At 37.7% G+C, this 26,673-nt stretch overlaps 1 protein-coding gene across 2 annotated transcripts in view; it reads right to left on the minus strand.

Moving 5' to 3' along the window:
- Positions 1–26,673, minus strand: part of LOC115450580 (kinesin-like protein Klp68D) — a 67,044-nt gene that overhangs the window by 11,250 nt on the left and 29,121 nt on the right. For both annotated transcript variants that reach the window (XM_037447584.1, XM_037447583.1), the window contains 2 exons: positions 23,948–24,220; positions 15,656–15,849 (listed from right to left, as the gene is read on the minus strand). In XM_037447584.1, coding sequence (XP_037303481.1) covers positions 15,656–15,849; positions 23,948–24,220 — 467 coding nt within the window. The remainder of the gene's footprint in view (positions 1–15,655; positions 15,850–23,947; positions 24,221–26,673) is intronic.

Here is a 26,673-nt window from a genome sequence, read left to right on the forward strand (position 1 = left end):
ATGTAGTATTCACTGTTCACAATTTATAGCTGTTCATAATTTTATGACTTTCGTAATTATTTGTATTGCGTGCGGATATACTGTATCGGCGCAGTTTACAGACGTTTCACACGTTGGTCGCGAATTGCCCTCATCCTTCAGACAACAAACGGCACAGGAAGAGTTTACAAATTATCGCCGCGCTGTTACGGTAAGGTGCTAAAGTGAGCGTGTTACGCGCCGAACACATAGCACAGCGCGACACAGAATTTTTAAATTTAAATATTTAAAAGGGTAAACGAGTAAATGGCCTTGTGATGATTCTTTACTACGGCTTTGTGATGAAAATAGGAGCTTTTTATGAAAGGCTGTCGCTTTTGGGGCGGATAGGATTAATGCTATGCTCTTTGGTACACCTTGCCATGCTATTGTATTGGTCAAAGAATACAAAGATGTGCTTATATAGAGAGTAAGTCACAAGAATAAGTTACTGACAGTGCAAAATCAAATCGTTTGACTTTTCTGTATTAAGCTGCGCTGCATCGCTTGCGCGTCAGCACAGGCCTTCAGCGAGGACGCGCGCAAACTGACCGTCGACAACGTGATAATTGGACGTTCAAATATATTTAAATATTATTCGCGCTTTCACGGACTAATTTATTTATATTCTTAAAATTTAACACCTGTTTTAAGTTCAAATTTGGCTGTCAAGTCTCCTCGGCCTTCTCTTTTCGTAAAAGAAAAACATGTCAAGATATCATTTGACCCTCAAGTCTGTAACGCGCAGTTTTGTCAGTTGCCCAGAAAGAAATAGACTGCACCCGGGCCTGTCCGGTGTATGTCAAAAGGTCCTCTGCAACTTGCGAGTTACGATTTATAAGCAAAAGTTTTTAGTCCAGTCCCTCAAACGTCTATCTTGGCCACCTTTCATTTATATTTTATTTGAGAACGCATTACCTTTAACACCGATGTCTTCACGTCTACATTTTCCTCTTTAATTCACCTTTATGTCACAATCTATGATGTTATGTAACAGCATTTTTACGCGAGTATTGCGTGCGCCGTCGGTTTCCAAATCAATGTTTAAGATGTTAAACAATGTTTGCATTGTACACGGACGGACACACAAACCGTTTATTAACGTTTCTATTTTCGCACGCAGTTACGTAACACGTTTAAAATCAATACGTTTGATAGCGGCGCGATAGTTCCTGATAACACGCGCGCTATCACCTAATGAAATAAAGGGTAATTGGCGAAATGCGAGTGCAATGGCTGCCTGACTTGTGTCCGTTGTTTTTGAGTATATAAGGGAATTTATTTATTATATTCTTATACATATATGTAGTTTAAATTCATGAAACATAATACGACTGAATTATTGACACTTCATGCTTTCTCGTAGTCGTGTATTTAAGAGCAGAAATGTATTTAATACATAATAATTAAATTGTTACTTCCATTGTAAATAAACGTTTTTCAACGACCTATTCGTTAAATCAATTCATTTAATGTGACCTAGTGTATTTTCGCAGTTTTGAAATGAGCGAGCGTCGCTGAAGGTTGCATTTCTCTGTGAAACTGTATACTACGCTGAAGTATTGATTGTAAGTGATTTGAAGTAGGGCGAATTGGCTTTATAGGTCAATATAAAACTTCAATGGTTCCTGTTGGTTTATAGTAGTTTTGGAGAAAGAATTATTCGCACAAGATGCTATTACGCAATTCCTTTAGTCTCGTTGCCTATTAATTGTTTCATTCATTCAGCAGTCATTGATAACGAACTGTGCGACCCGAATAGAATTTTAGGGTTATTTGAAGAGTTTTGGAAGCTAGACGGCGCCTGTACTGAAGGGTACATTAGTGGGATAGCTAACTATTAGGCATAGACGAATTGAAAATTTTGGATTCTAATTCTGATTTCCCGTCAGCTTGGTGGACAGTTAATGACTACAACTAACGAACACACAAAACCATAAATATTACGCTCACTTATTATTTCATCATCATCATCCCCAGGATGTCCAGTGCTAAACATGGGCCTTCCCCAAAGATTTCAAGATCGATCAATTATTATTTATTTTTTATTAATTAGGTTCTAAATCGGTACCAATAATGACATTTATCATCCACCATCATTATCAGCCCTGTATTATATACTGTCCCATTACTGGGCACGGGCTTCCTCTACTATTGAGAGGGATTAGGCCTCAGTCCACCACGCTGGCCTAGTGCGGATTGGTAGACTTCACACACCCTCAAAATTTCTATAGAGAACTTCTCAGGTATGCAGGTTTCCTCACGATGTTTTCCTTCACCGTTATAGCAAGCGATAATTCACAAAGAATACACACATAACTTTAGAAAAGTCAGAGGCGTGTGCCCTTGGGTTTTGAACCTGCGGACATTCGTTTCGGCAGTCCGTTCCATAATTAACTAGGCTATCCCCGCTTAATGACATTACAGACATAGTAATTTACTCCCCAGTATACCCAGTGACCCACTGGCTGCAGTGAGATGCGCATGTGATGTGGGTAAACACGGAACATCTATGTTTGAACACGCGCGGCGCGGCGCGGGCTATGTGTACAGTGTGTTTGCACAGCAATGAGTGTCTGCGGCTAGGGCTGCCAACCGTGGAGTTAAATATAATATTGTTGCGTTTTTATCGAATATTTTTTTTTAAACACAAATAGTAGTGTTTTTAAATTATTAATTTAGTCCTATAAATGTCTGATATTCAGTGCGACAAAATCGATGTGCCGATGCCTATGGATGGTATTGCATCTATTGAAAATGGTGACCGTATCTCCAACATAGAATAACTTCTGTTGATGATAAAAAATGATAAACATAAAATTCTGGGAGAATTTAACTGAAATATTGGGATAGGATTATATAATAATGTGATTTTGATACTGCGCTATTAAATGAAAACAAATACTTATATTCTTTTACAATAAGCTACTCAAACCATAATTATAAAATAAAAAAAAAAGTTTATAAATAAAGTTACGACCAAAATAAATACCAATAAAAAGTAACTTTAATTTTACGCGATCTAATCCTACTACTACTGCTGTAAAAGAATTTGTCGTAGCGGCAGAAACACATTTTCAGTCAGTAATACACTCACGCACAAGGTATATTCGCACTAAATTACAAAATGATTAAAAAAAATAGAAAAGTAAAACTGGGATTCTAGGTGAATATATTCGTTATTCATGGATGATTTTTGGCAGAGTGCTACTAGAGGTAAGTTTGAGTAATTGCTTTCATTTATGAACGAATGTCAAAATGATCCTGTATATTATAGCACTGTATTTAATATCAAATATTGTTTGCTATGCCTTCGATTTTAAATAACTTAATGTTTTTGTTGTACTAAAAATTGGCAACCCTAGCTAAAACCGATGTCGCGCTCATGTCACGGTTGCATTCGGTTTGCTATGCTTACTTTACAGCAATAAAACTATGTATTTGCAGTACCTGTTACGATGCGATCGGTGATGCTGAAAATACGATGACGCATTATAACCATGTAGTATCACTATGTGTTTGATTCCCACTTTTTTTCAGTGATACGGCCTCGGAGGAGAAGTCGGTATTAAATGCGACATGATATCTCAAAAACAAAAATCATTTTCCATTAGAAGCTATGTCAAATGAATGAAGAAACGGACAAACAGCAAATATGTATCCCCAAAATGCGGCAACTCCATGTTAGTTTACAATGTCCAGATATTACAATGACTACAGTCCCATCCTCTCTGGATCACAACAGTACTTTAACAGACTAGCGGCTATGTACAGCGTGATATACTCATTAAGTTCATGACGTGGGTTAACTGCTGCCAATTGATTTAAGCCGGAACTGGGGACTCGACGCGCCCTTTACCGAGATTTCAACCAGTAAGCACAATCGTTACCAGTATAATGGTATTAAGGGATGACTTCCGAGTCGTTACAGGTTTGTAAGAGACCCTATCCGTTTTGTGTCATATATTGAAACTATGGAAATGTTTAATTATATTATGTCTTAAAATATCCGTTAAATGCTGAAATAAATCTTTAGTGGATTGTTTTCGATGTACTAATAACCTTTATTAGTCCGAATATTAGACGCTAGGTCAAACTAAAAGTTGGCAGGTGTACAAAAGAAGGATCAAGAAGTGGCAGTCAACAAGTCCAAATGGAAGATAAGGCACAAATATGAGACCATTGCAAAATAACACCACTCTTCAATAATAAACAGGCCTGCTTAGAATCTATATAAAACATAAATATATATGTGTGTGTAAATTGAGTCCGTATAAGAACGATCTTAATAAAAATTTAGGTAATCTTCAGATTAGTCTAGCGGGTGATTATGTGAAGTTTGGTAGCAATCGGACCACCAGAAGTCATCTGGCAATGGATTGTAATCAGCACCACGCGCGCGCAGCCGGGGCGCATCGCTAGTAGTGTATGAATGGGTCTGATGTGATGATCAGATAATGTCCTTGTTGTTCGAGGTTGAAATGACCGTCGTCTTGTCCTTGATTGAACGATACCGACTCATTACCGCTCGTACACGTACGAACACATTATAATCGTGATTATATCGATACTAGTTATCGGAGCCGACATCACGCGATTATTATAAGTCGGTGTAAATATACGATGTGTTTTATTGCTATCATATATCATCGGTCTATATAACTTATGTGTTTATGCCGACATTAAAGTGGACATTTAGAGATGCATAATTTAGTTTTGAATTTTTTTATTAAAGCGACGTGATAGGCATTATTTTATCGATAAATTAATTAGGGCTAAACCGTTGTTCACTCACAAATCACAGCAAAAGTCTATGCTGTTGTTTCACTGACGATGGTTTCTGGTCAAGTTCGAGCCAGTCCAATCTGTATTAAAACATCTATATAAAATTACCGAGACGTTTTTGTTGTTTGAAGGTGCTAATAGCTGAAGGTGCTGATCTAGGCCACGTCGTATCCACAGAACGTCTTCTTATGCTGTTAATTTTGTTTTCTAACGATTTAAAAAAAAATGGGAGTTAAGTTGGGGCTAGGTAGTACAACGAAAATACAATGATATCTATTTGAACAACAACAATGTCAAATCGGACGAACAAAATCAAGGTTCGTTAATATTTGCAGACACGAGACGTTTGTACACGATCTCATCAAACTTGACAAATAGTCCAGCTGTGATGTTCAATATTGGCTCATTAAATATCATAAAAAGTTACTTATTGTTAGAGTATTATTGAAAGTCACCTGTAAAATCTCCTGATGTTCAAGACCTTTTATATAGAGTTAGGAACATAGACCTAGGTAACGTTAGCAAAGAGCCGTGACTATAGGCGCCTTCAAATTAGTCGCGCTACTTTATAATGCATAGCTTTTTCTTTGGCTCCACCTGCGTGATTTGTTTTTCCGAGATAAAAAGTAGTCTATAGCATTCAAAAAAGTGAAATATTTAAAAAAGGTTTAGTAATTCCTAAGATTATAGCGTTCAAACAAACAAACTCTCAGCTTCATACGCTATATTTCGTATAGATAAAAATTAGCCACAACAGAATTGGCTGTAAAGTAAAAGCCTTAAAACGTTTTCAATTTGGCTTTCCAAGGTGCCCTAATGGACAGTCAAGGCACTTAGCGATGTGTTGACTGATGGGTATTTAAATTACTCGCAATGGCAATAAGGTAACACACACGAAATTTGACATTACCCGGTAAGGTTGATTATGAGATATGCGCTGTCAAATCTTGACAAGACATTACCTAGGTCGACATATAACCTTCTACAGAGAAGGAAAGTGCCACAAGAAGGAAAAAGATGACTAAATTATTAAACGAAGCGTCTTCACATATTTGTAGAAAATTTAATGGATTAGAAAATTATATCAAAACAATTACATATCTTGGCCCCATAACAACATACATGTTAACATCTTGTCTCGTAAGTAACTTTGATTCTCACAACACCCAGATCCGGTACAAACATAGGGGGACACATTTGTGAATTTGTCTCGGCGCAAGGTTCGAAACCACACTCTCATTGACAAATTAGCGATTGCACAACTGTTTAAAGAAATTGAATGCATTCTGTACCTAATTGGAAGTCTTGCTAAAATAGAATTTGTAAATAAAATGCTCGGCCACAGCCGCTCCTCTAACGAGGTGCACGGAACGTCTATTATTCACTGCGTGCGCTTTCTTTGAACCTTAAACGAACAAGTTTCACTTGCCTTTTAACCCCTTTTAACCCAGTGTTATAATGATTACCAATCCATGAATATTTCCAATACAATCGTAAATAGCTTTTGATTTTATCTATAAAAATATTATTTACAAATTTGTTTACTTTGGTCACGAGAACAAACCAATCTTGCCAAAATAATACATTTAATTTATACTAGCTAAAACGCTAACTATTAATACATTTTATGGCCGAGGGGTAACCATTTCTCGTCAGTCGAAAATCTATCTGGACTGTAATCCACTTACCAGTTTGCCGTGTTCGTACTAAAAAATACTAGTCCTAAAAAAACTTGAGAGACATTACGTCCCTGGACGGTTTCTAGAATTATATCCCCTTTGATATGAGACATTGTTTTACCTGGTCGAAAATGCTCACCGATGGTCATAAACATCTTTAGTATAGAAGTATTAACACAAAACAATTCAAGGTTGTTAATGATATTGCTAATATAATAAACAGGAAACCGGAACTGTGCAGGTCACGGCGCCAATAAAACAAATTGAGGACCCAAATAAAAGTTATAAACAGCTCGTTAGGATAATGTGCTGTGGCGGCTGTTCCAGTCGCAATACTTCAATGGCGACCTGTAGCCTTGTGATGCTATCTGTTTTTGATGTATTTATGCCTATTTTCACAATATTTTTCTTAACTTTAGGAAGATGGATTGTAAAAGTATTTCGAAGAGGCAGTGGTTCACAAAATTACATAACTGCCCTTTTACGTCTAGGATACTTAGATTTAAGAACATTGATTGAACAGACATAATGAGTTAAAGACCTGCGACCCGCACCGTGCTCCAAATGTGCACTGTGTCGGATACCACAAGGTTAGTATTGCAAATTACTAGGGCAGCAGAGACGACGGATAGGTTGACGTTATTAGTCAGTTTGGGGCCCTGTAGCAAGATAATCTCAATAGGAATAAGAGATAGTAAAAAAAAATATTCCAGCTTGGAGTCTTGAAGTGTCAAGGTTATTTTATTACTATTAGATGTATTTAAATAAAATATGTTAAGTAAATGTTTATCATGTTTTTATCACATGAATTATTGCTCTCGTGTTGTATGAGTGCGTGTCTGTAGGGTGCACTGAATGGTGAAGCGGCTGCTGAAGGCGCGTGACAAACATACAACCTTCACGGTACAATACTTCTGGTACAGGTAGCGTGCGTACACGCCCCCACCCATTGGGTTGGTTCTAGTACAAAGAATAACATTTTTAACAATTAGAACCTTATGTCTAACTTGTTAAACCAGTAAGTACCCAGTACCTTAGTCTAAGAATATAGGGGTGTTTCATTGTTGACTTCATTATAAAACAATAATCATACAAGAAATATTAAACAACTGAACAAGTGCAAGTCGGGCTCGCGCATCGAGGGTTCCGTACAAACGTGACAAACTAACTTTACCGTTCGATTCTTAGACACGGTTATGGTACCGACCGCAAAAATTATAAATTTGTAATAGTAAATTCGCATTTCTTGTTATTAAAGTACATGTACGATTTTCAATTTTTTTCCTTTATGTAATGTTTTATTTTCTTTTTAATGTTCTCTTTTTATAGTAGGTTGTCATGTTTTTTATTTGTCACTAAATCAATATACTATTATGAGATTCGTTTGGTACTAAAGATATTTTACTTTACATGTTGTAAGACTTTACAGACGGACGGACAATAAAGTGATCCTATAAGGGTTCACTTTGAGATACTGAACCCTAAAAAACTGCGCGTTGGCTGCATACAAACCGCACCTCCGTTGAGCGACAATAACTTATTCAGATATTATCTACGTTTGCTCTGTTCCGTTGGCATTGTCAAAAATAAAAGAAAATGATATTCATATTAGGCGAGAGCAGCGGCTCGTGAGTCAGAGCGCACGCGTGCGAGTTGCGTACGAGTTACTCATGAGAGAGACGCGAGAACTCCTTTCTTGGTAGGGTGCAGTTGCATCATACGGGTAGGGTTGTCCATGATCAGTATTAATCGTTATAACGTCTATATAACATGTTCATCAAAAACGAGCGCCCAAAGCTCTGAAACCTAATTCTGATATGAAGACTTTCAAAGTTCTGACAAATGATGCAACGATGACAATATTATGCGAAAGATTTAAAAACATGCATAACTATATATAAATCTTTAGTGTGTTATCTAAACATAAAGTTAATATACCTATTATTATTGTACAAACAAGTGGTAACCCTACGACCGACTGCGCGCGTCACACGTGCAATAAGTACAGGTTTGTAGGGTTTCACCCAAATTACTGGATGTTATTATGCATTGTTTATGAATGTAGGTTATTATCCTGTTCGACTATATTTTATGATTTCTAAGGGTATAATATACATGTCTATGGGACCTTAAACGATACAAAGTTGATAAGTTGTCAGGAGTTCAACTAGTCTATTACTACAGGCAGACAATTTTAATCCCCGGCCGTCAGCAGTCAACCTCTTTCAAGTTTCGTAGAATGTATTTCCTAGTCCCGAAATGAATATCGAACTGTAGAACTACGTTAGGACGCGACTTACTTTTCCCAAACGCTTACAGTGTGTGTTAGGAGCATTTGTAAATGTACACGCACACTACGATGCAAAGGGTCGGGGAAAGTGCTTGGATCAGTCCCCTTACTCCGTGACAACTAGCTAAAAAAGAGGCGCGTCTCCGTGGAGGAAGCGTATAATCTATAATGACATCTATAATGTCCTATAATGACCTCCGAAGCTTACAGTATATAATTTATACTGGCACTGGAACAGCAATATCTATTACCACTAATAGTATAATAAAGTCGGAAGTGTTACCTTCACGAGGGTGGACAGAAGTGAATCACAATGATCATTTTGGGTATCCGTGGGTGATATTACTTATTCAAATATATTTAAAATAAGTTGACATTTAGCTGACCGTGTACACATTGACATTTATATAAAAAGTGCAATAAATTAATTTCTTGATAGAAATGCAACGAGAACCGGCGCTGTATGTAAATACAGAATATTTATACGTAAAAATAAATTAGAGGACACATTCAAATGCAGAGATGGAATACTTTTTATTTTAATGGTTTGACTATAAACGACAATAAATAATTTTTAATTACTGGAAAAGTTACGTTATATGCGCCGAATTTAGGATTTATTTAATTTATAAGTAACTTAATATATATTTCATTTGAATTGATGCACATATTTACAAATTTATTGCTATATTGGTGACGATGTGTAAGTTATCTTCCATTGAGAAAAAAAATCGCTTCTTAACGCATTTACAAGGCTATGAAAACACTATGAGACAGTAGACACACTACGTTATTACAGCCTGCGTCGGCGCACATACATAAGTAAACTCTTCCAAAAATTCAAAGAGTTAGACAAGTCGCAACTGATGCATTCACACTTTGCGAAATCTATATCTGACCCTTTATATTACAGGATCGGAGCTTATTTTAATAGGTATCTCTAATTTCAATCTTCAACTCATTTCATAATCGAACCCAAATCCTCACAATCCGCAACCGCTACTCTGCGCAAACCCACTTGCTTTGACCGAATGCTAGCGTTACATTCAGCATGTGTAGTACATTTCAGCGGCGAGTAGTAAACGGGGTTAATCCGCGAGACGCCGCGCCGGGTCACTGGGCGCGCCGCTCGCGCCGTGTCGCGGGTCGCTCGCTCGCCGCAAATTACACGCTGTTTTAAACACCGACTGACGCCCAAGGTGTTCATTGGCACTTAAGGTCTTTCTTTAATTAATTATATCGGTAAATTAATTGACAAAGGGTGCTTATTACTATGGGTTTGCTGTACCGTATTCTTCCGCATTTTGTAGCTTTTCTGTTTATGTATTAAAATAATATTATTAAAGTATTTGTTCTCAGAATTTTTCACGAATATATTGCAGTTTTGACAGTTATTTATGAGCAGAAACTACTTTCTTAAATCTATGATTTATTTATGTTGCTGGTCGCTACCCGGATGTTACTCTTCACTTACATTCGTTTTCAACTTGCAAGCTGTTCCATCTACCCTCTTATCCCACTGCACCACGGATTGATATGTAATCTATGTGCCCACGTACAGCATTCGTGAGGGAATCGTTCTGTTGTTGCAGGCGAAACAGCACCAACTAGTTGTGTGCAGCATATTCGGCGCGCAACGGGTACGCTGATTGATTCGCGATTGTGTTCAGTTTTTACGAGCCGGGCGCTTTGCATTAACCGATCATAAAGATTCGATATCGGACAGGTAAGCTTATAATAATATTGAACGCCCGCTGCTATTTATTTCACATAACAGATCATCGCTGCTAGATACCAAATATCGAAGTAAAGATAGACAAATTTAATAGTATACGTATAAAATAATACGAAGCCATTGTAAGAACTATGTAGTCTGTACTCTACATATAGTGCGTCAGTCAGTCAGCCGATATTAAGTGGACAAACTAGGTGGCGATATGTCGGCATCGTGTCGGTGTAGTTAATCGGGTAGTATAAAGGCAGTGGATGACGTCGGCGCGGTTTTTGCACAGTGGCTGTACGCGATCCGCTAACTTGTCTATTGTGATGTGAGCGCTGAGCCGGCCTCGCTGTGACAGAACAATTTGTTTTTTTCACAAACAACGCTTAGTGTCAAAAATTCCAATAAAACTGGCCATTGTTGAAGTATTGTCCCGTTTGTCAGCACTGAACTTGATAAGTATTGCAAAGTTTGCAAAATACAGAACATTCTCGAGACTTGTTGGCGGCTTGCGTACGTTATTTCAGCATCGCTGCTTCATTCTAAGACTTTTGCACCAGTTTAGGCTAAAGTTATGAATTATATTATTCTGTAATTTTCTCGTCCTATAGAAGATAAGAAAAATCGAATAAGTCACCATGCTACAAACGCGATTGTGGATGTGTTTACAATTTAAAGTTTGATAAAAATAATGGTGAATACTGGTTTGTTTGTTAGGTCTGTGGCAATTGATTGATTTCCTTCCTAACCGAATTTCGGCCACGGTGGCCAATCTTGACCAAAGAGATCAGCCAAGTACGCAGGAGATATTATAGTGCGCAACACACAAGTGCACTCTCTGTTCCTTCACTCTCATAAATCGGTGAGAAGGTAGTGTGTCGTGACCAGAGAGAGATCAGGCGCAGGATCTACGGCTGTACGTGCTTTCCGAGGCACGGGGGTATCACACCGCCAACTTCCTGCCTCCCAACTGCGACTGAGTAAATTTTGAGATAGAAAAACCCAGTCACAATTATTTTGGCCCGACCCGGGGTTCGAATCCAGGATCTCCGCGCGGTAGTTGTACAATTACAACTACGTGACCGAGGAAGTCAAAAGTTCACATTTTCCTAAAAGTAATTAATCTTAACAAAATTGTTCTAAATTCGTACTGTGGATATTAGTCACTTTTGACTGCATTCCTAGAATGGTATGACTTCATTGAATTAAAGAGTGCTGTGAAATATGATAGTGCATGTAAATTATTGAATGCGAAGAATTTATGGGACTCTACTGAAAACATTCCAGAATTTCATTCTGATACTGAGGTTAGGTAGAGTTTTTTTGTGTGATTGTATCAGCCCCCTTTCAAACCGAGCTATTTATTCATTGAGAAAAGAAAGTGTATAATAAAATATGGTGGCATTAACATATTTAAACTATGGACTAGGCTAGATATAAGACGAACAAGATTTCTTCTTAGTTACATAATAACACGATACCTCTCAATGAATTCTTCACAAGTCCAATCCAGCCAGAACTCTTCGACCAAATCGACGTATTCTCGGTAATATTCCATTTGTAGCGATAAATCACAATCGGTGCCACTTGTAACGCGATAATACATGAAACATAACCCTTCAGCGAGTAGGAGAGTGTGTCACGTTACTGGCGCGAGTAGCTGACGACTAGTGCCACCACTAATGCGACACCCACCTCCTGTTAACGACGCGTGGCAGATATGAAAATGTTCAAATAGTTTTTATTGGTGTGGAAGGTCGAGTGACCGGTGACTATTCGCTAGTCGAGAAGGATCTTATAATTAGGGAATTCATAAAATGCAACTCTGGAGTTTCGTTATATTGTAAAGTCGAGGAAAACACTAATAAGCTCACGTAACTAATAACGTAGCTATTTAGAATTTTAAATTCTTAAGCTATCATTGAAGTTGTACCTACACATGCAAAGACAATTCGAGAATATACAAAAGTGGCAAGGATAATGCAAATTTAGAATATGTAATTATTATAGGATGGTAACACAACTTAATGCAATAAAGGGTCTTCAAAATAAGGAACGGTCACGAAGTTCCACGGCTTAAACGTAAATCCTCCCTTACTCCATGTTTTATAGCTAGCAACCAGCTCTACGGTTTGTTAATTCAATATCCCGGATCGGGAGCGCCGTCACCACGACTAATACAATATCCCCTGATTTCAATACGATTCAGCAATACCGTGCTGCTGTAGTGTAATGTTTATGAAACTTCTACTCTAATATCAAAATGTTTGGTAGATATGCGTTAAATTTTGTTTGATTTTCTAATGACGCTGTATTCCGAAGGTGTTATTTAATGTCCTTTAACGCTATGAAATTTCGAAATTACTACATATACACAAACAGATAATATGTAAAAAAAACCTTTCTAAATTTCAAACCGTTACCTTTTATTATATTAGCGAAAGGTGAAAAGGTATGCACACATTTTACTACAGTTTTAGAATATATTCCTATACACGGTGACAATAAACAGTGCCTTATCTTCAATCTCCTAAAGCCGTCTAATAAAGTCCGTCGCCGCTGCCGCGCGGCGCCCGCACTCGGCGCCCGAAACAAATGTTCCCTTACAGTTTTTCTGTGAAACATGACGAATACTGATTTGAACAAAGAGGGGGCAACGGTCCGACGCGTGAGTAACGAGATTTATGGGTACAGAGTGCGAGCTACCGGGCCAGTGACGACGGTCAGTTGCTGTATAGCAGCTGCTCGCACTTTTTTTATACGGACAGGGCACTGTGACTCCACCTAATGGTAAGTGGAGTAGCGTACAGATAGAGTGTTGACTGGCACGAGATGATTATACCTCGCCATTGAATCAAATATGCCAGCCTACACTGCAAAAGGAAGCTAATAAGCAAACTATCGATAACTAATAGTGTGCCTTAAAAAACACAAAAATCCACAGGTATCCTGGATGCCACAGAACTCACGAATATAAAAGATATAATAAATATATGTTATGGCAGGGATGGGAATTAGGGTGATGAAAATAAGGTGCCTTTTACGTCTTTAACAATATTACCGATTGTAAGGCGAGTTGAGCGACTTGTACTAACACAGTTCTGATACCTGGTAACACACTCTACTGTTATTATATTTTGTATAGATGTCAGTGTCTGCTCGCACTGTACAATGAATCCTTTAGAACGTATTTTTGTACTGCACACGGTGTGCGTTAATTAGAGAGATCATAATTAGCGGGCGTGAGATCTCGATCTAGACGCGCGCGTAATGAAAGTTAACATCTAGTTTTATGTAAACACCTGAAATTGTACATCATTGTTGCTTAACAATTGCAAGAAGAATTGAAATGTTTTGGTAATTTCCAAGTACTATGCACGAAACATTCAAAAGAACCTTTATAATAAGCTTCCAGTCGATTAGTAGCATCGATTTCAGAACAGAACAGACAAAAAGGGTATAAACGCGTTTACGACCTTTTGTCTCGAAGCTATTTTTAATTTCATCATATTTGCAAATCCCGGCGCACTATTTTAAGTCGTGAGTGGTGGTAGATCGATAGCAGACGTGACGGTCTACGGGCGAGTCTGCGGCGCCGCCCCGGGGCCGCGGCCCAAGGGCGGCCACTCGGACACGCGACTTACCCGAATAAACGGTTAGCCCTCGCATTGAGAATGGCGACAAAACTAATAAGTCAAAGTTCTTTGGACAAAATATGACTGCCTCTGTGACGTAGTAGTTACATGTGCAATACGACCACTACTCTAAGATGCCAGGTCCGGCAAAATGATTTTGGGTGTTTCTGCTCAGTTTCACCTCCGACTCTGGGGTTTGGGCTCAATATGGCGAAAAGATCACATCATAGGGTAGAACACACTAGATGAAAAACGGTTGCCCTGGTTGCATACCTCTACCTACCCCTTGGGGATTAAAGTCGTAATGTGTGTTTGTTGAGTATTCTTTAATTCTCTCGTGCGTAGGTATATCTGTAGGAAATAATATGGTTGGGAGAGTGCACTCATGAACCTCTCAATTTTGTTCAAGTACTGGCAGGAAGTCCGGTCAAGCAAACCTACCGCAATATTCAAATCGAAAGACCCCGCAAATTTATATTACCTAACCCTAGGAAGATTTTCCAGATTTGCCAATCTTAAGTACGCTCCCAATCGACCAACAAGTCGATGAGGTAATGTTGATATTTAATTGATATATAATCCTGTTTTTATCGTATACAAATAAAAAATACCGATGAATATAAATAGAAGCGCATCACGTAAGCTCGTGCTTGTCCGAGACATTGTAGTTTCGTTGTTGTACACGATAGAGAACAGGTTCCGCACGCGAACACCTGTCCTTTGTAAAAAAAACTAAAATCACGTCTCAAGGTGCATGATGTCAACCATGTGTTGTTATTGCAAAATAGATTTCAAAGCTTTGCGCATGGCATTATAACTAATTTCCTTTACTCGAACAGAACGGATAATAATAAATTGTATCAAATCTTTTAACTTTATAACGTTAGCATAAAAACATTTTTATAATTAAAGTATAATATTAAACAGTGTTTCTTTTTAATTGGTAAGATAGCCAGGTATAACGCGAGTCGCGAATGCTTCATGAACATCGCTGCGCACAACACGCACAAAAATTGAATTCTCAGTGAGATGGTCCATTTTAAGATAATTAAATGTGGTCACAGGAAACACAACAAAACTGTTACCTACTGTCTTTGCTATTTGTAAAGTCTAAAATGGGACAGTGCCAGTTGAGCTGCCATAGTTATCCTGTAGGTAATACTTTAGCCGCTCAAATAATTAATATACCCAAGATCAATATGTAGCTCTTTAGACTTTCATCTTAAGTGGCAGTTTAATACATCTTATTACTTATACGATCAAAACATTAATGACGCGTTGGATAAACTTACTGGATTCGGAGAAAAGTCCATGATGTCTAGACTTGTTAATTACCTTAATTATTCAGCTTAACTTGTAAGTTTGTATAGATATTGTTTGTATAGTATCCGAATGAATTTAAATGTTGGATTTTGTTTTATTATAATCCGTCAATATAAAATATATTCGATATCTTCCCATTAGCATAGTATAGAGGCGTTTAGTGTTTCCATGTTAAATCAGTTGACAGTTGTGTGTGTAGACTCACCGTATGCGATTGGTAGGTCGGTGTGCAGTCTCGACGGTGACGAGGAACACGGCGTGCGAGCGCGACGAGTGCTCGTTCATGTCGGTGCGGCCCGCCGCGCGGTTCTTGTTGCCCGCGCGCATCACGCGCACCATCTCCGCCGCGGACTTGCACACCACCGACGTCATCTCCGGGATGTAGAAACCATTCAGCTCCTGATCATACACAATCAGGAAATGTATCAAAACTGTTTTCATGTCAACCTTTAAACTATGAAACAGTTCAGTAAGTACTAGAGGGCGTATTAAACTATAATCATTGATTCTATATCTGGAATGTGTTAGAGCGTTAGACCAGCATAATGACGTCTGTCATCGATAAAAAAACCTAAACAAGAACGTTGGAAATTGTGTTTGTCAAGAACTGTCTGAGAGGAAAAATTTGGATTTAGAAAAGGACAATTGCTTAATTATTACAACCATTCCAATACAAGGACTCTATTTAGTATATTTACATCTAGAGCCGGCGATATCGTACTACTTGTGTGTCCTCTCAAGCTGCGAGCCATGACTCATGACACCTGGCGCAGTGCGTCCAGGCTAGTGGACGCCAGACGGGTGTCCATCCGAGCGTGGTGTACGCGTGCAATATGTCAACGAGTGCCACCCGCGTGGTACACCGGCGCAAATCGCATGTGCCAATTGCCACACGCGAACGGACAGTGGCCCTAGCCGAACACGTGTATGCGTATAGCAAATACGAGCATGTGTGTAGATGAAGACACGTGTATAAACAAGCTTAGTGTAGATGGTATTTTTCAGAAGACATAAAGCCGAATGAAGAGACCGTGTATACAAACATTTCACCCAGGATTCTACCATTACTATCAATCAGCTTACTTTCTGTCGCTAGAAATCTATCGTGAAATAAATATCGGAAATACAGCAATAAAAAACTATCAATAGTGTGTGAATTGTTGTAATATATATATAGCTATAACTTATGGAAAATTGCGCTCAGCGTCTATCTAATAACATGGAACAAATTAGACCAGACTCATCGCTATTAGTCGCCCACGCTAAAGGGTGAATGGTGCAGAGCCTCGAAAAAGGTCGTCTACCTCCCACCACCCCACACCACACACTGAGGTAACAACAAAACGGGAGACTAGCGATGTGGTGTTCTCTTTTTGCATCCGACGTCACCAACAGTCTAGTTAGGAAAGCGAATGAACGATGTTCGAGCTACAATACTGCTATGTTCTCGATCGACTGTTGCTCTTGATAATATCCATGATTAGTGCTGTTCTTCGGGCGAGTTACACTGTGGAACATTGGAGCATAGAATTGTACTTCCGGAGCTTGTATAGTATTGATATAGCATGAAAACTCATGTACATATAAGGCGTGAAGAGTCGAGTCATTTAGTAAAGACTAAACAAGTGAGTATTCCCGTTTCTACATTACAGCTTGTGGTTTGTGAAAGTGCTACGCTTGCTTACACTTATATATCAGGTCTATGTCCATAGCAATCAAGTTTTTGATAGCGTCTAACATTAAAAAATCTAGTTTTTTTGTAATGACTACTTACATGTCATAAGATAACCACAAGAAAGCTGCATGTCACCGTATTTCTATTACTAGCATTTTTATATTTGAAATAGACAAAAAATGTGCTAATTCATCGTATTGCTCTTTGACAACTGAAATCATTTACCAGAGGCAGAAATATGTGTATATGTATAAAGCAGTGCCAATCTTGTGGCCGGTCCCAATGCCTATACTTTAGAGAAAACTGGAAGTGAAAGTGTAGAGGGCGGATGAAATGGCTAACTTTATGCAGGTAATAATTTACCATTCCCAATTTTTATAAGATTAATGATTGTCACATTATATATTTTAATTAAGGAATACCTGAAATTTCGTAATCTGTAATATTTAATGTTATTACGATTTTAATTAATATTATTGTTTTTACCTATTATAAACAAAAGAAACAACATTATTACATAATGTTAACATATTCCTACACATTACTCCTATTACCTGAATAGGCTAATTACAGTGGAGTACAATCTACAGTTATTACCACGGAGCAATGTGAAAAGGTGTGGTTAGTGCGCATTAGCAATTAGAGTGACGCATTTTTGGCAACCCGGCGCGGCGTGTCCTCATTCCATTAGTTAAAAATGTTATCTACACTCTAGACATTCTAGACTGTTCTGTACCTAGTGTTACGCTAATGAAAGCGACTATCAATCCACGTCTTCACTGACAAGCTTTTTGATCGTCAACAGCTTATCGACCTCTTGATAATAGCATAAACATTATAGCACATAGTAAATCTCATTAAAGAGTTATAAATAGCAAAGCCATGGTGTAGTCAATTTTGTATTTCTTTTTTTATGCAGATACGATAAAATTACCATATGCAATTCCCGCCCAGAAGCTCGTATACGAAATGAATTAACTGGCGCGGCCCGGGAAACATTTAATACATAGTATAGTGTCTATCCCCATCTACATATTATTAATATTGTATGAACCATATGTTATTTTATATTTAATCATTTGAGTTACAATAAATAAAGAAGTTTATACTCATCATCGGGATAGTTTTATTCATCCAATCTACCATCCTCACAACAGGATACACATTTTTATGGAGTCTTAAGAAGAGTGGAGTCACTTAATTATTTAAAAAAATATGATTGCAATTGAACAACGGGACAAGCATTCCGCTCGCCTGATGGTAGGCGGTACGACCGCCCATAAACAGTTTACAATAGTAGCATCATTCAGATCTTAAAATTACGTAGTACTACGTGGCACTTCATGCCATGTTCGTCACCCTTAGAAGGATGTCAAGCTTCATAATGCCCAGTAATTACGCTTCAAATAGGAATACAAGAGTCCATGTGCATTGTGCAATATTGCTTGCCGATAGAAATAGACATAATGGTGGTGCCTACCCAGACGACCTCTCTCATATGCGAGATTTATCACCAGTAAATGTTACGGTGATCTAGTCTAGGGACGTGACGTAGTATTTGGTACATTGCTAATATCACATTATAAACGTTAACAGCAAACTATTACTTATCGTTGGTTTTCTGAAACGGTAATACTATCTCAAATGTACTGAACAAATATGTCTACAGCGTGTCTTTTATATTTTATATCGCTATCAAATCAATTTCAAACAAAAGCGATCTCTATTACTATTTGAATAACTCCTTTATTAGAACGGAACCTTGACCCAATGTCCGCGATCGGCCCGCGCCGTCCACATACCGGTCAAGGATTCAGCTCCCGACTCACCACCTCCGAGGCTCCGAGTAATGCACACAATTAGAAAATTGACCTGTATGTTGTATGATGAACTATGTGGATTCCACGAGTATTTGAAATAAAGAATCGGTAAGTGAGTAATGATTACATTACACGAAGATTTAGGCAATATGATAGTTTATAATTTACATTGTATTGATGTTTGTGTGGTACAAAAAAGACGAAATATCTAAATTATCATAAAGAACTCTATGTGTCTTGGGTCTGTGCATTAGAGTTGACAATTGAACGTGAAATGTCTCAGGCTGATGAGCGCACTACTCAGAATTCTCGTCGCGGCAGAAGACTTCGGTAGTTCATGTAATTTATACTTGTGAACAACACTCCTACTGCCACTTCCACTGTTTATGAGCTGGAGCCTTACCATCAGGCAGACGGCTTACGCGTATCTTGATTCAAATAAGATCAGTGAAACAATAAAGCTAAGAGATTGAAATGGCAGGACCCAATGAATTAGGGTCCAAACCTTTATATTTTGGCGAATAAATGATTCCTTGTCCTTAAAACTCAAAGAGTTCACGCAACATGTCAGAGAATTACCGTCCCGTTGTGAGATTAGCACGTGTGTCATCTCGAATCTAATTCACCAAGCGATTTAAAGAGTTAAAGCCATAAGGACGATGAGATCATAAAATATATTGTGTTAGCCATTTTATTTTATGTTCTGTTGGAGACGTTTATGTATGTCAATGTCATACCTAATGAGATTATTTGTATTTTAATAATTTTATTATGCAGAAATGTTTTTAACAATGCAATTGATGGGCATTTTTTTTAAAGACGAAGAAGCTTACTAGCAACTATGCCAACTGATAAGTGCTCACGGTTGACTATGAAAATCAACATTATAATATTATAATAATAATACTAGGCCGGTATTATCGTACTATCCTAATACTGTCCAAGGCCTTACTTTACTAACGAGTGATCGTAAACATGAAAGAGTGTTTTAAGAATTCCTTCATAGTAACAGTTTAAGTGTCCGGTAAGAAAATCTGATTTCACTAACGACCTATCGAAGACTTATATCTTTTAGAGCTCAAAGTTTACATCAAAGCCTAAGCTATATCTATTCTTAGGCATCATTATCATTATTATGAGCTATATCATTGATCAGGCTAAGATAAAATCTCCGTGTGTTAAACGGCATAACACTGTCCGAGGTCAATGACGTCTTGCAATTGATTCATCCAGATCATTGAAAAGCTTTATCACTCGTTATGCTGATAAAAAATTAACCGTTCTTCCATACTAAAGTAAGATACTTTTACACAATGTTAACGTTACAAAGCCAACTTTTCGTTTTCTAATAAATTACTAGATAAATATTTTCAATAAATTCTTTGTTTTAGTGTTTAGATGTATCTAAAATAAGCACAATGCTATCTGTTTTACGTAATTTGGTCCATTCTAATGTACAATAAAAATCCGATGAGGCTGGCGGAGCGCCAACTAGCGCCGCTCTACTCTTTACCCGATAACAATAAGCAGATTCCGCGACTCGTGTTTAGGATCAAACTTTAGAAGCAGACGGACTGGCTCCGGGGCAATTCTTGATCTGAACAACGTCACATTCAATCAAACCGTTTAACTACTAGGTAGTATAGCTATATAGACTCCAAGATTGATAGGTGCTCGTCATGTTTTTAAAATTGTTTTAATCTCTGTAATTTTACCGTTGTACTGGTGAACCAACGGGGACAGGGTTGGTGCTATAACGTTTGACAGGTCATGCTTCTGAATGAACATTGTGTAAAAATCAATACAGAATTTTCACTTGTAGTTTAATCAAGGCCTTGCTGTGCACCGGTCTGCTAAGTACAAAGTGTATCATATATTTAGTTTATTATATTTCCCTTACTAGTGACTACATATACTAGTGGCTACGAAAGCTATGAATTTTTTGGGAATTAGCTCTCAACAATCCAATATAAATATCAAACAACGTATAAATTATTGAATCCATTAGGGTTCAACTATCGTAAAACATTTTCGACTACTTTACAACTCGTCATTTCTGACGATGACATGTGATTTAATACAAATTATCGTTAGATAGCTGCTATCGAGTGTTTATCAGCAGGTAATGAGCAGATAGCGCCAACGGCACTCGAAGGAACAACACTACAAATGTTTCCAGAGATGTCGCTTTGCCAGAAAAACCTATTTTTCACTGCGTTTCCCGGCCGCATCTTAGTGGGAACCTCAAAATAGCTATTTCTACTTGCTATGTAACGTTAGTGCAATCATTCAAAAAGTCTGTCGGTATATAAAGATAATTTCGATTCTAAGCGTGGCTTTCCTGTTGCAATATTGTACCTGATAATGAGCATAGTGATAGAAGCAACTTTATTCATTAACACTGTTCATAGCATATCAACAATGAAATAAGCCATGATATAAGGAAATTAAAAATATGTATTAACGAATAAGAAGCGGTGCATACGACACACGGCGAAAAAAATGATAGGCGACCTGAAGAGGTGGAAAACTAAGGAGAACTCCTACTTTTCCCAGTATCGCTGTTTAATGAACCTAATATAGCAACACCAACCAACGCAGCGACGCGATGCCTGCTCGACGCATATCTCAAGCCATGCGAGCAATAATAATTATGATAACCGAAGGACACGTCGTACTATCGATAACACAACTTATCAACACGAATCTGCGTGTAAATCAACTGAACTCATCGATTTCCTGGTAGAAGAAGCGGATCGAAGGTAAAGAAATTACAAAGGAACCGATAAAACTGGCAAATTTAATCAAATATTCGGATTTTCTTTTACGACGGACAATGTTAAGGCAAAATCAGAGGACTGAGACTCGACACATCACAGTAAGCTACATTGATCCCTAGTATTCACGAAATCTTTTTCACGAAATTGTCCGTAACATGTGGCAAGAATTGATATCTTCGCGAATCTAGCACTTTTGATGCGCGGAGATTGACTAGATTTCCTTCAATGTATCAAATTATGTTCACACAGAGAAAGGTGAAACATCCTAAGGCTAATCAAAATTCGCATTAGAAGGCAATAACTATATGAGTTTTATCGGTTGTTACTAACTTCACTAACATAGTGGAGTTAATGGTGATAATAGCAACGACACATAGCGGTACGATTATTGATTATTTGATTACTGAGACGTTGTTTATGTATATGAAGGAGAAACAAAGTTACTATTAGAACAAAACATTAATAATGATTACCCTAATATACGGTATGTATTTAACTTTTAACATACAATATTTATATTATACACAATTTGTGTTACGTAACATAATGCCTCATTAAGACGTCAATTAGAAACTTATAGAACTACGCGGTACAGGTACTGAGTTTGTTCCTATCATTTCTATCAATACGTGTTTTAGTTTGGAATGTTGGTGGCAGTTTTTCACAGAATACCAGTTAATTTCGTAGCTTTACTGTTGCGTTTCGTATAATCAGTGACATTGCCAGAAGTCCAATAAATTGCCTGTCCCTTCCTTCCTGACCATCTAATAAAGAAGCATAACTAATCAGTCAAACATTTTCAACTCACTCTGCATATGAAGTGCTGAAATCTTATACGCTGATCGTCTATATAAGGCCTTAAGTATGAAAACACGTGTTAATTATCAGGTAATTGTGAATCGATTGTCATTGAGTTAATACACACCGTGTGCGAGGTCACGTCGCAAACACGGCTGTTGGAAGCAAACACCGGCGGTTTGCATCAGTGTTGACCGTCGCACCATCTGTCACGGGCTCGTGGGAGCTTCACCAGCTATCACTTGTTTACCATATGCTTGAGGTCACACCGGACGTAGGTTTACGTGACTTTGGAAACTAAACAACGATTACAGAGACGGGAAGAAGACAAGAACTAGTATATTATTCTTTTTGATTATTATCAGTTATGTTCCACGTTATGATAAACGCCTTTTTTTTCCTTTTATTGGAGTTTGAAATAATAATTCATCAGTGTGAATTGAACACAGACAGGAATATTTTTTACCATAGGAAAACATGATGCCAATAGAGTTTCGTGGGCCACCACTTTTTTCCAGCGATAAAACGCTCCGAAACGATGATAGCTAGTTTATAATTCAAACATTTAATATTATGACAATTTAAATAAAGATATTTTGATCTGATTTACATATTTATCTTGATCGAATTTGCAAAGATGTCGTAATACATGCGCAATGCAGTATCGATGGAAGCGGAAGATTTGGAACTGTTATCGAAATAACGCATCATAAATGTGTTTACTCAAGTGGCTTATTACGAGGTGGATTATCACTCAGAGTATTGGCTTTAAGATAAACAAAGCAATGAAATTTGATCAATTTCAACGAAAAACCACCATGATAAAAAAACTTTAAGAAATAGAAGATATGACATCTTCTAGCGAAGATAATTAAAGAAAGGGATTAAACGTGTGCGTATTTCCATAAATAAGGCTTTGTAATTATAGTACACTATACAGCATATATAACATTACTTTTTAACACATGTAGCATATAATAGAAAAAGGTTGTAATTATTGGTGAACAGCAATCATATCCACCTTATCTATTTCCTCGTTTACTAGCCTTATGCTTATGCTATAAATTAAAAATATATAACATCAAGCTAATCTTTAGTCTTAAAATAAATTCCCAAGGTCAAGCTCAACAAAACCCAAGATTAGGTATCGAGAAATAATTGCGTATTGTAAACATGAATAAAGTCATATCAGTGGCAGTTCTATCTATTCTGGTTCGTTCTATTCATATGTCCGTTATAATCGTAATCCTGACTTGACACAAAAAAGACTGTCGAGTTGTGGATGTCATATACGGACTTTAGGGTTTTACAGTACATAGATACCCTTGAGATGATTAGCAGATTAGACAAATACAACTTCTCAACTAACTTCTCTTCCGTACCACATCTCAAATTACACAAACATACATATTATAAAATCTTACCTGTCCTCTAATAGTGAGCTTCTTGCACTCCTTGGAGAGCAGATCTCTGACGTCTTCCAGATACAGTTCGACGTAAGAACAGGAGACAAGATGCGTGACGTCAGGCGAGGCGCCGTTCTCGATGTGTGCCCAGATGTGGCGGAAGGCGCGCGGGATGATGCCCTCGTGGTCGGCGGTGCCCTCCATCGTGTGCGTCTTGCCCGTGCCCGTCTGTCCGTACGCGAACACGCATCCGTTGAACCCGTCCAGCACGGACGCCACCAGCGGCCGGACCTGGAGCACAACAAATTTATTATAAACTGTTTGTTGGTATAGGAAAAAACTATGAGGGGAATGGCCATCTTTAATGAATACCATTTTCGGATTTTATCGCGGTTTTTTTTTTATTTTCTCCCAACGTTTCGAAGACTTTGCAGCCTTCATGGTCACGGGATGTAAACCCGTGACCACGAATAAAATAGAAAACAAAATAGTTTAATTTTAATATCTAACATGCGTGTAAACATAAGCAATCATTATAATACCATTTTTTTATTATTTACATTGCTGGTGAACCTTTTCGAAAATGGATATTTTTTACTAATCTGTACAAAGAATAGTGAGTCGGAGACCATTGATGAATACACGAAATAATTCATGTATTCTCCATTCTTTTGAAAATAAGAATTATTGATATTAACTGCATCAATTAGGTTTCATATATCATTGCTGTGAATGGTGTCGCGTTTCTCGCGCGGGCTGTAGACGCGTAGTGGCGCAGGTCCGTGGCCAATGCGCGGCGGTCGCGAGGCGTATCGAGCTCGGAACAACACCGTGGATAAACGAACAATAACCGTGCTGATTGGATTAATGCTGTCACTACAGTTCAATATACAACTATTTTACCGTAGATTATGATATTTTATTACACACGAATGTAAATACCCTCGCGATCCAACTGACTTCGGTTGGTTTCGAATCTTTGTAAAACTTTGTTTTTGTAAGAAAAAATAGGTTAAATTTAATCCATATTGAAGCAAAGTAATATAAAGATTTTAATTAACCGCCATCAATTGCATGTGTTCTTTAGTAAATGTAGCTATATCAAGTAAAATAATAATAAGAATTTTGTTTAAGTAAATCAATAATCGATTTTTTACAAAAATGTTTTAAGTCAGCAATAGCTGATGATGACATATAATGTACTCATTGCCTTTATTTATAAACTTTACTACTGATAATTATTTGTCGGATATAAAACAAAATGCAAACCTTGAACTACCACTTTAATCATTCAGTAATGAATATAGCGTGAGGTATCGGGCAAAAATGCATTAACATCATATTAGAGATGGTTGAAGCGTGTGCACAGAGACCTTACAGGCGCCCGACGAGCTACACGGAAGACTCGCCTGCACATGAGATCACCGCGACCTATCGAGCTTACATCGACACTAGTATATCATCCCCAAATGCAATATCCGGCTACCTTGGACCGAGTGCCTCTAAATCTACTATTCGATAATCAACTGAACTTCGGACTGCTCTTGCAAAAAATAATGAAATCAACTTTTTCTAATGCATATTTGATGTGCGATGCAAATCAAAGCAATTTAGAATCTCCATAATCTTGTTTTTCATAAATACGTAAGTAAGTCTCAGCTTTCTTTGCCTCTTCACAGATTTTGATTGATTAGGAATAAGGTGGCCGTTATAAGTACCGATTAGTAAATAGAAATTATAAATTACTTCTTCTTCGGCCCAGTTTATCTTTATTGTCATTCCATTTCTCAATTACAGGTCAGTTGTGCCGACTTTGTGGATGTTTAATGTGCACGAATGACGGTGATCAGCTACGAATTACGATATGGTGACTCCCTCAAATGGCCACTTGCAATAAAAACAGTCTAACGGTAACATTTGTGCAGTCTAAAACCAACAGTCATAAAGGCTAAATATTTCTTAACTCTTATTACTTGCATATCAATCAATCAAACTATTAATTAGATCAATATCGAGACATGTGCTATGAATCATAAATATGATAGAAAGCGTCGAAGTGTGATACGCGTGACGTCATGTGAAGCTTCACATCTCGTAGCCTTGACTTACTACGTTACGTAGGTACTGCATTGCGCGTGCGCATTGTAGTCCTACACATGCGCAGCGCACACATACATACACGCCAAATGTTAGGGTTAACAATTTTTATATTGAAAAAAAAAACATAACTAAATAATGATAGTGTTACTACACCGCAATTAAAATAATTTTGTCGGCTTCTGGCATTGAGCATACATTCCCGAAATATTGTTGAACAAATCGATTCACCACGCGCGCAACACGGCGGAGATATACACGATAATAGTGTGCGCAAAAAATCTTTACATAATTCAGCATGTAATTAAAACATCGAACTTGAAATGTTGCTCGGAGCTAGTTTAAATACAGAGCACCGGCACACTGTCTATAGAGTACGTAATGGTAAGTGACTATAACACTTACACTATACATAACGATATATATTTGGAATGGAAACGGAAACGCAACAAAACTATCAAAAAATGTAATTGTTTTTTTCTGATCAAGTTGTATGTACTGCACTACAATCATAATAATAATATAATAATATAAGCCCTGTATTATAATATACTGTCCCACTGCTCGGCACAGGCCTACTCTACTACTGAGAGGTTTTAGGCCTTAGTCCACCACACTGGCCTAATGCGGATAGGTAGACTTCATAC

Source organism: Manduca sexta, chromosome 7, assembly GCF_014839805.1.
Source record: "Manduca sexta isolate Smith_Timp_Sample1 chromosome 7, JHU_Msex_v1.0, whole genome shotgun sequence".
NCBI lineage: Eukaryota > Metazoa > Arthropoda > Insecta > Lepidoptera > Sphingidae > Manduca > Manduca sexta.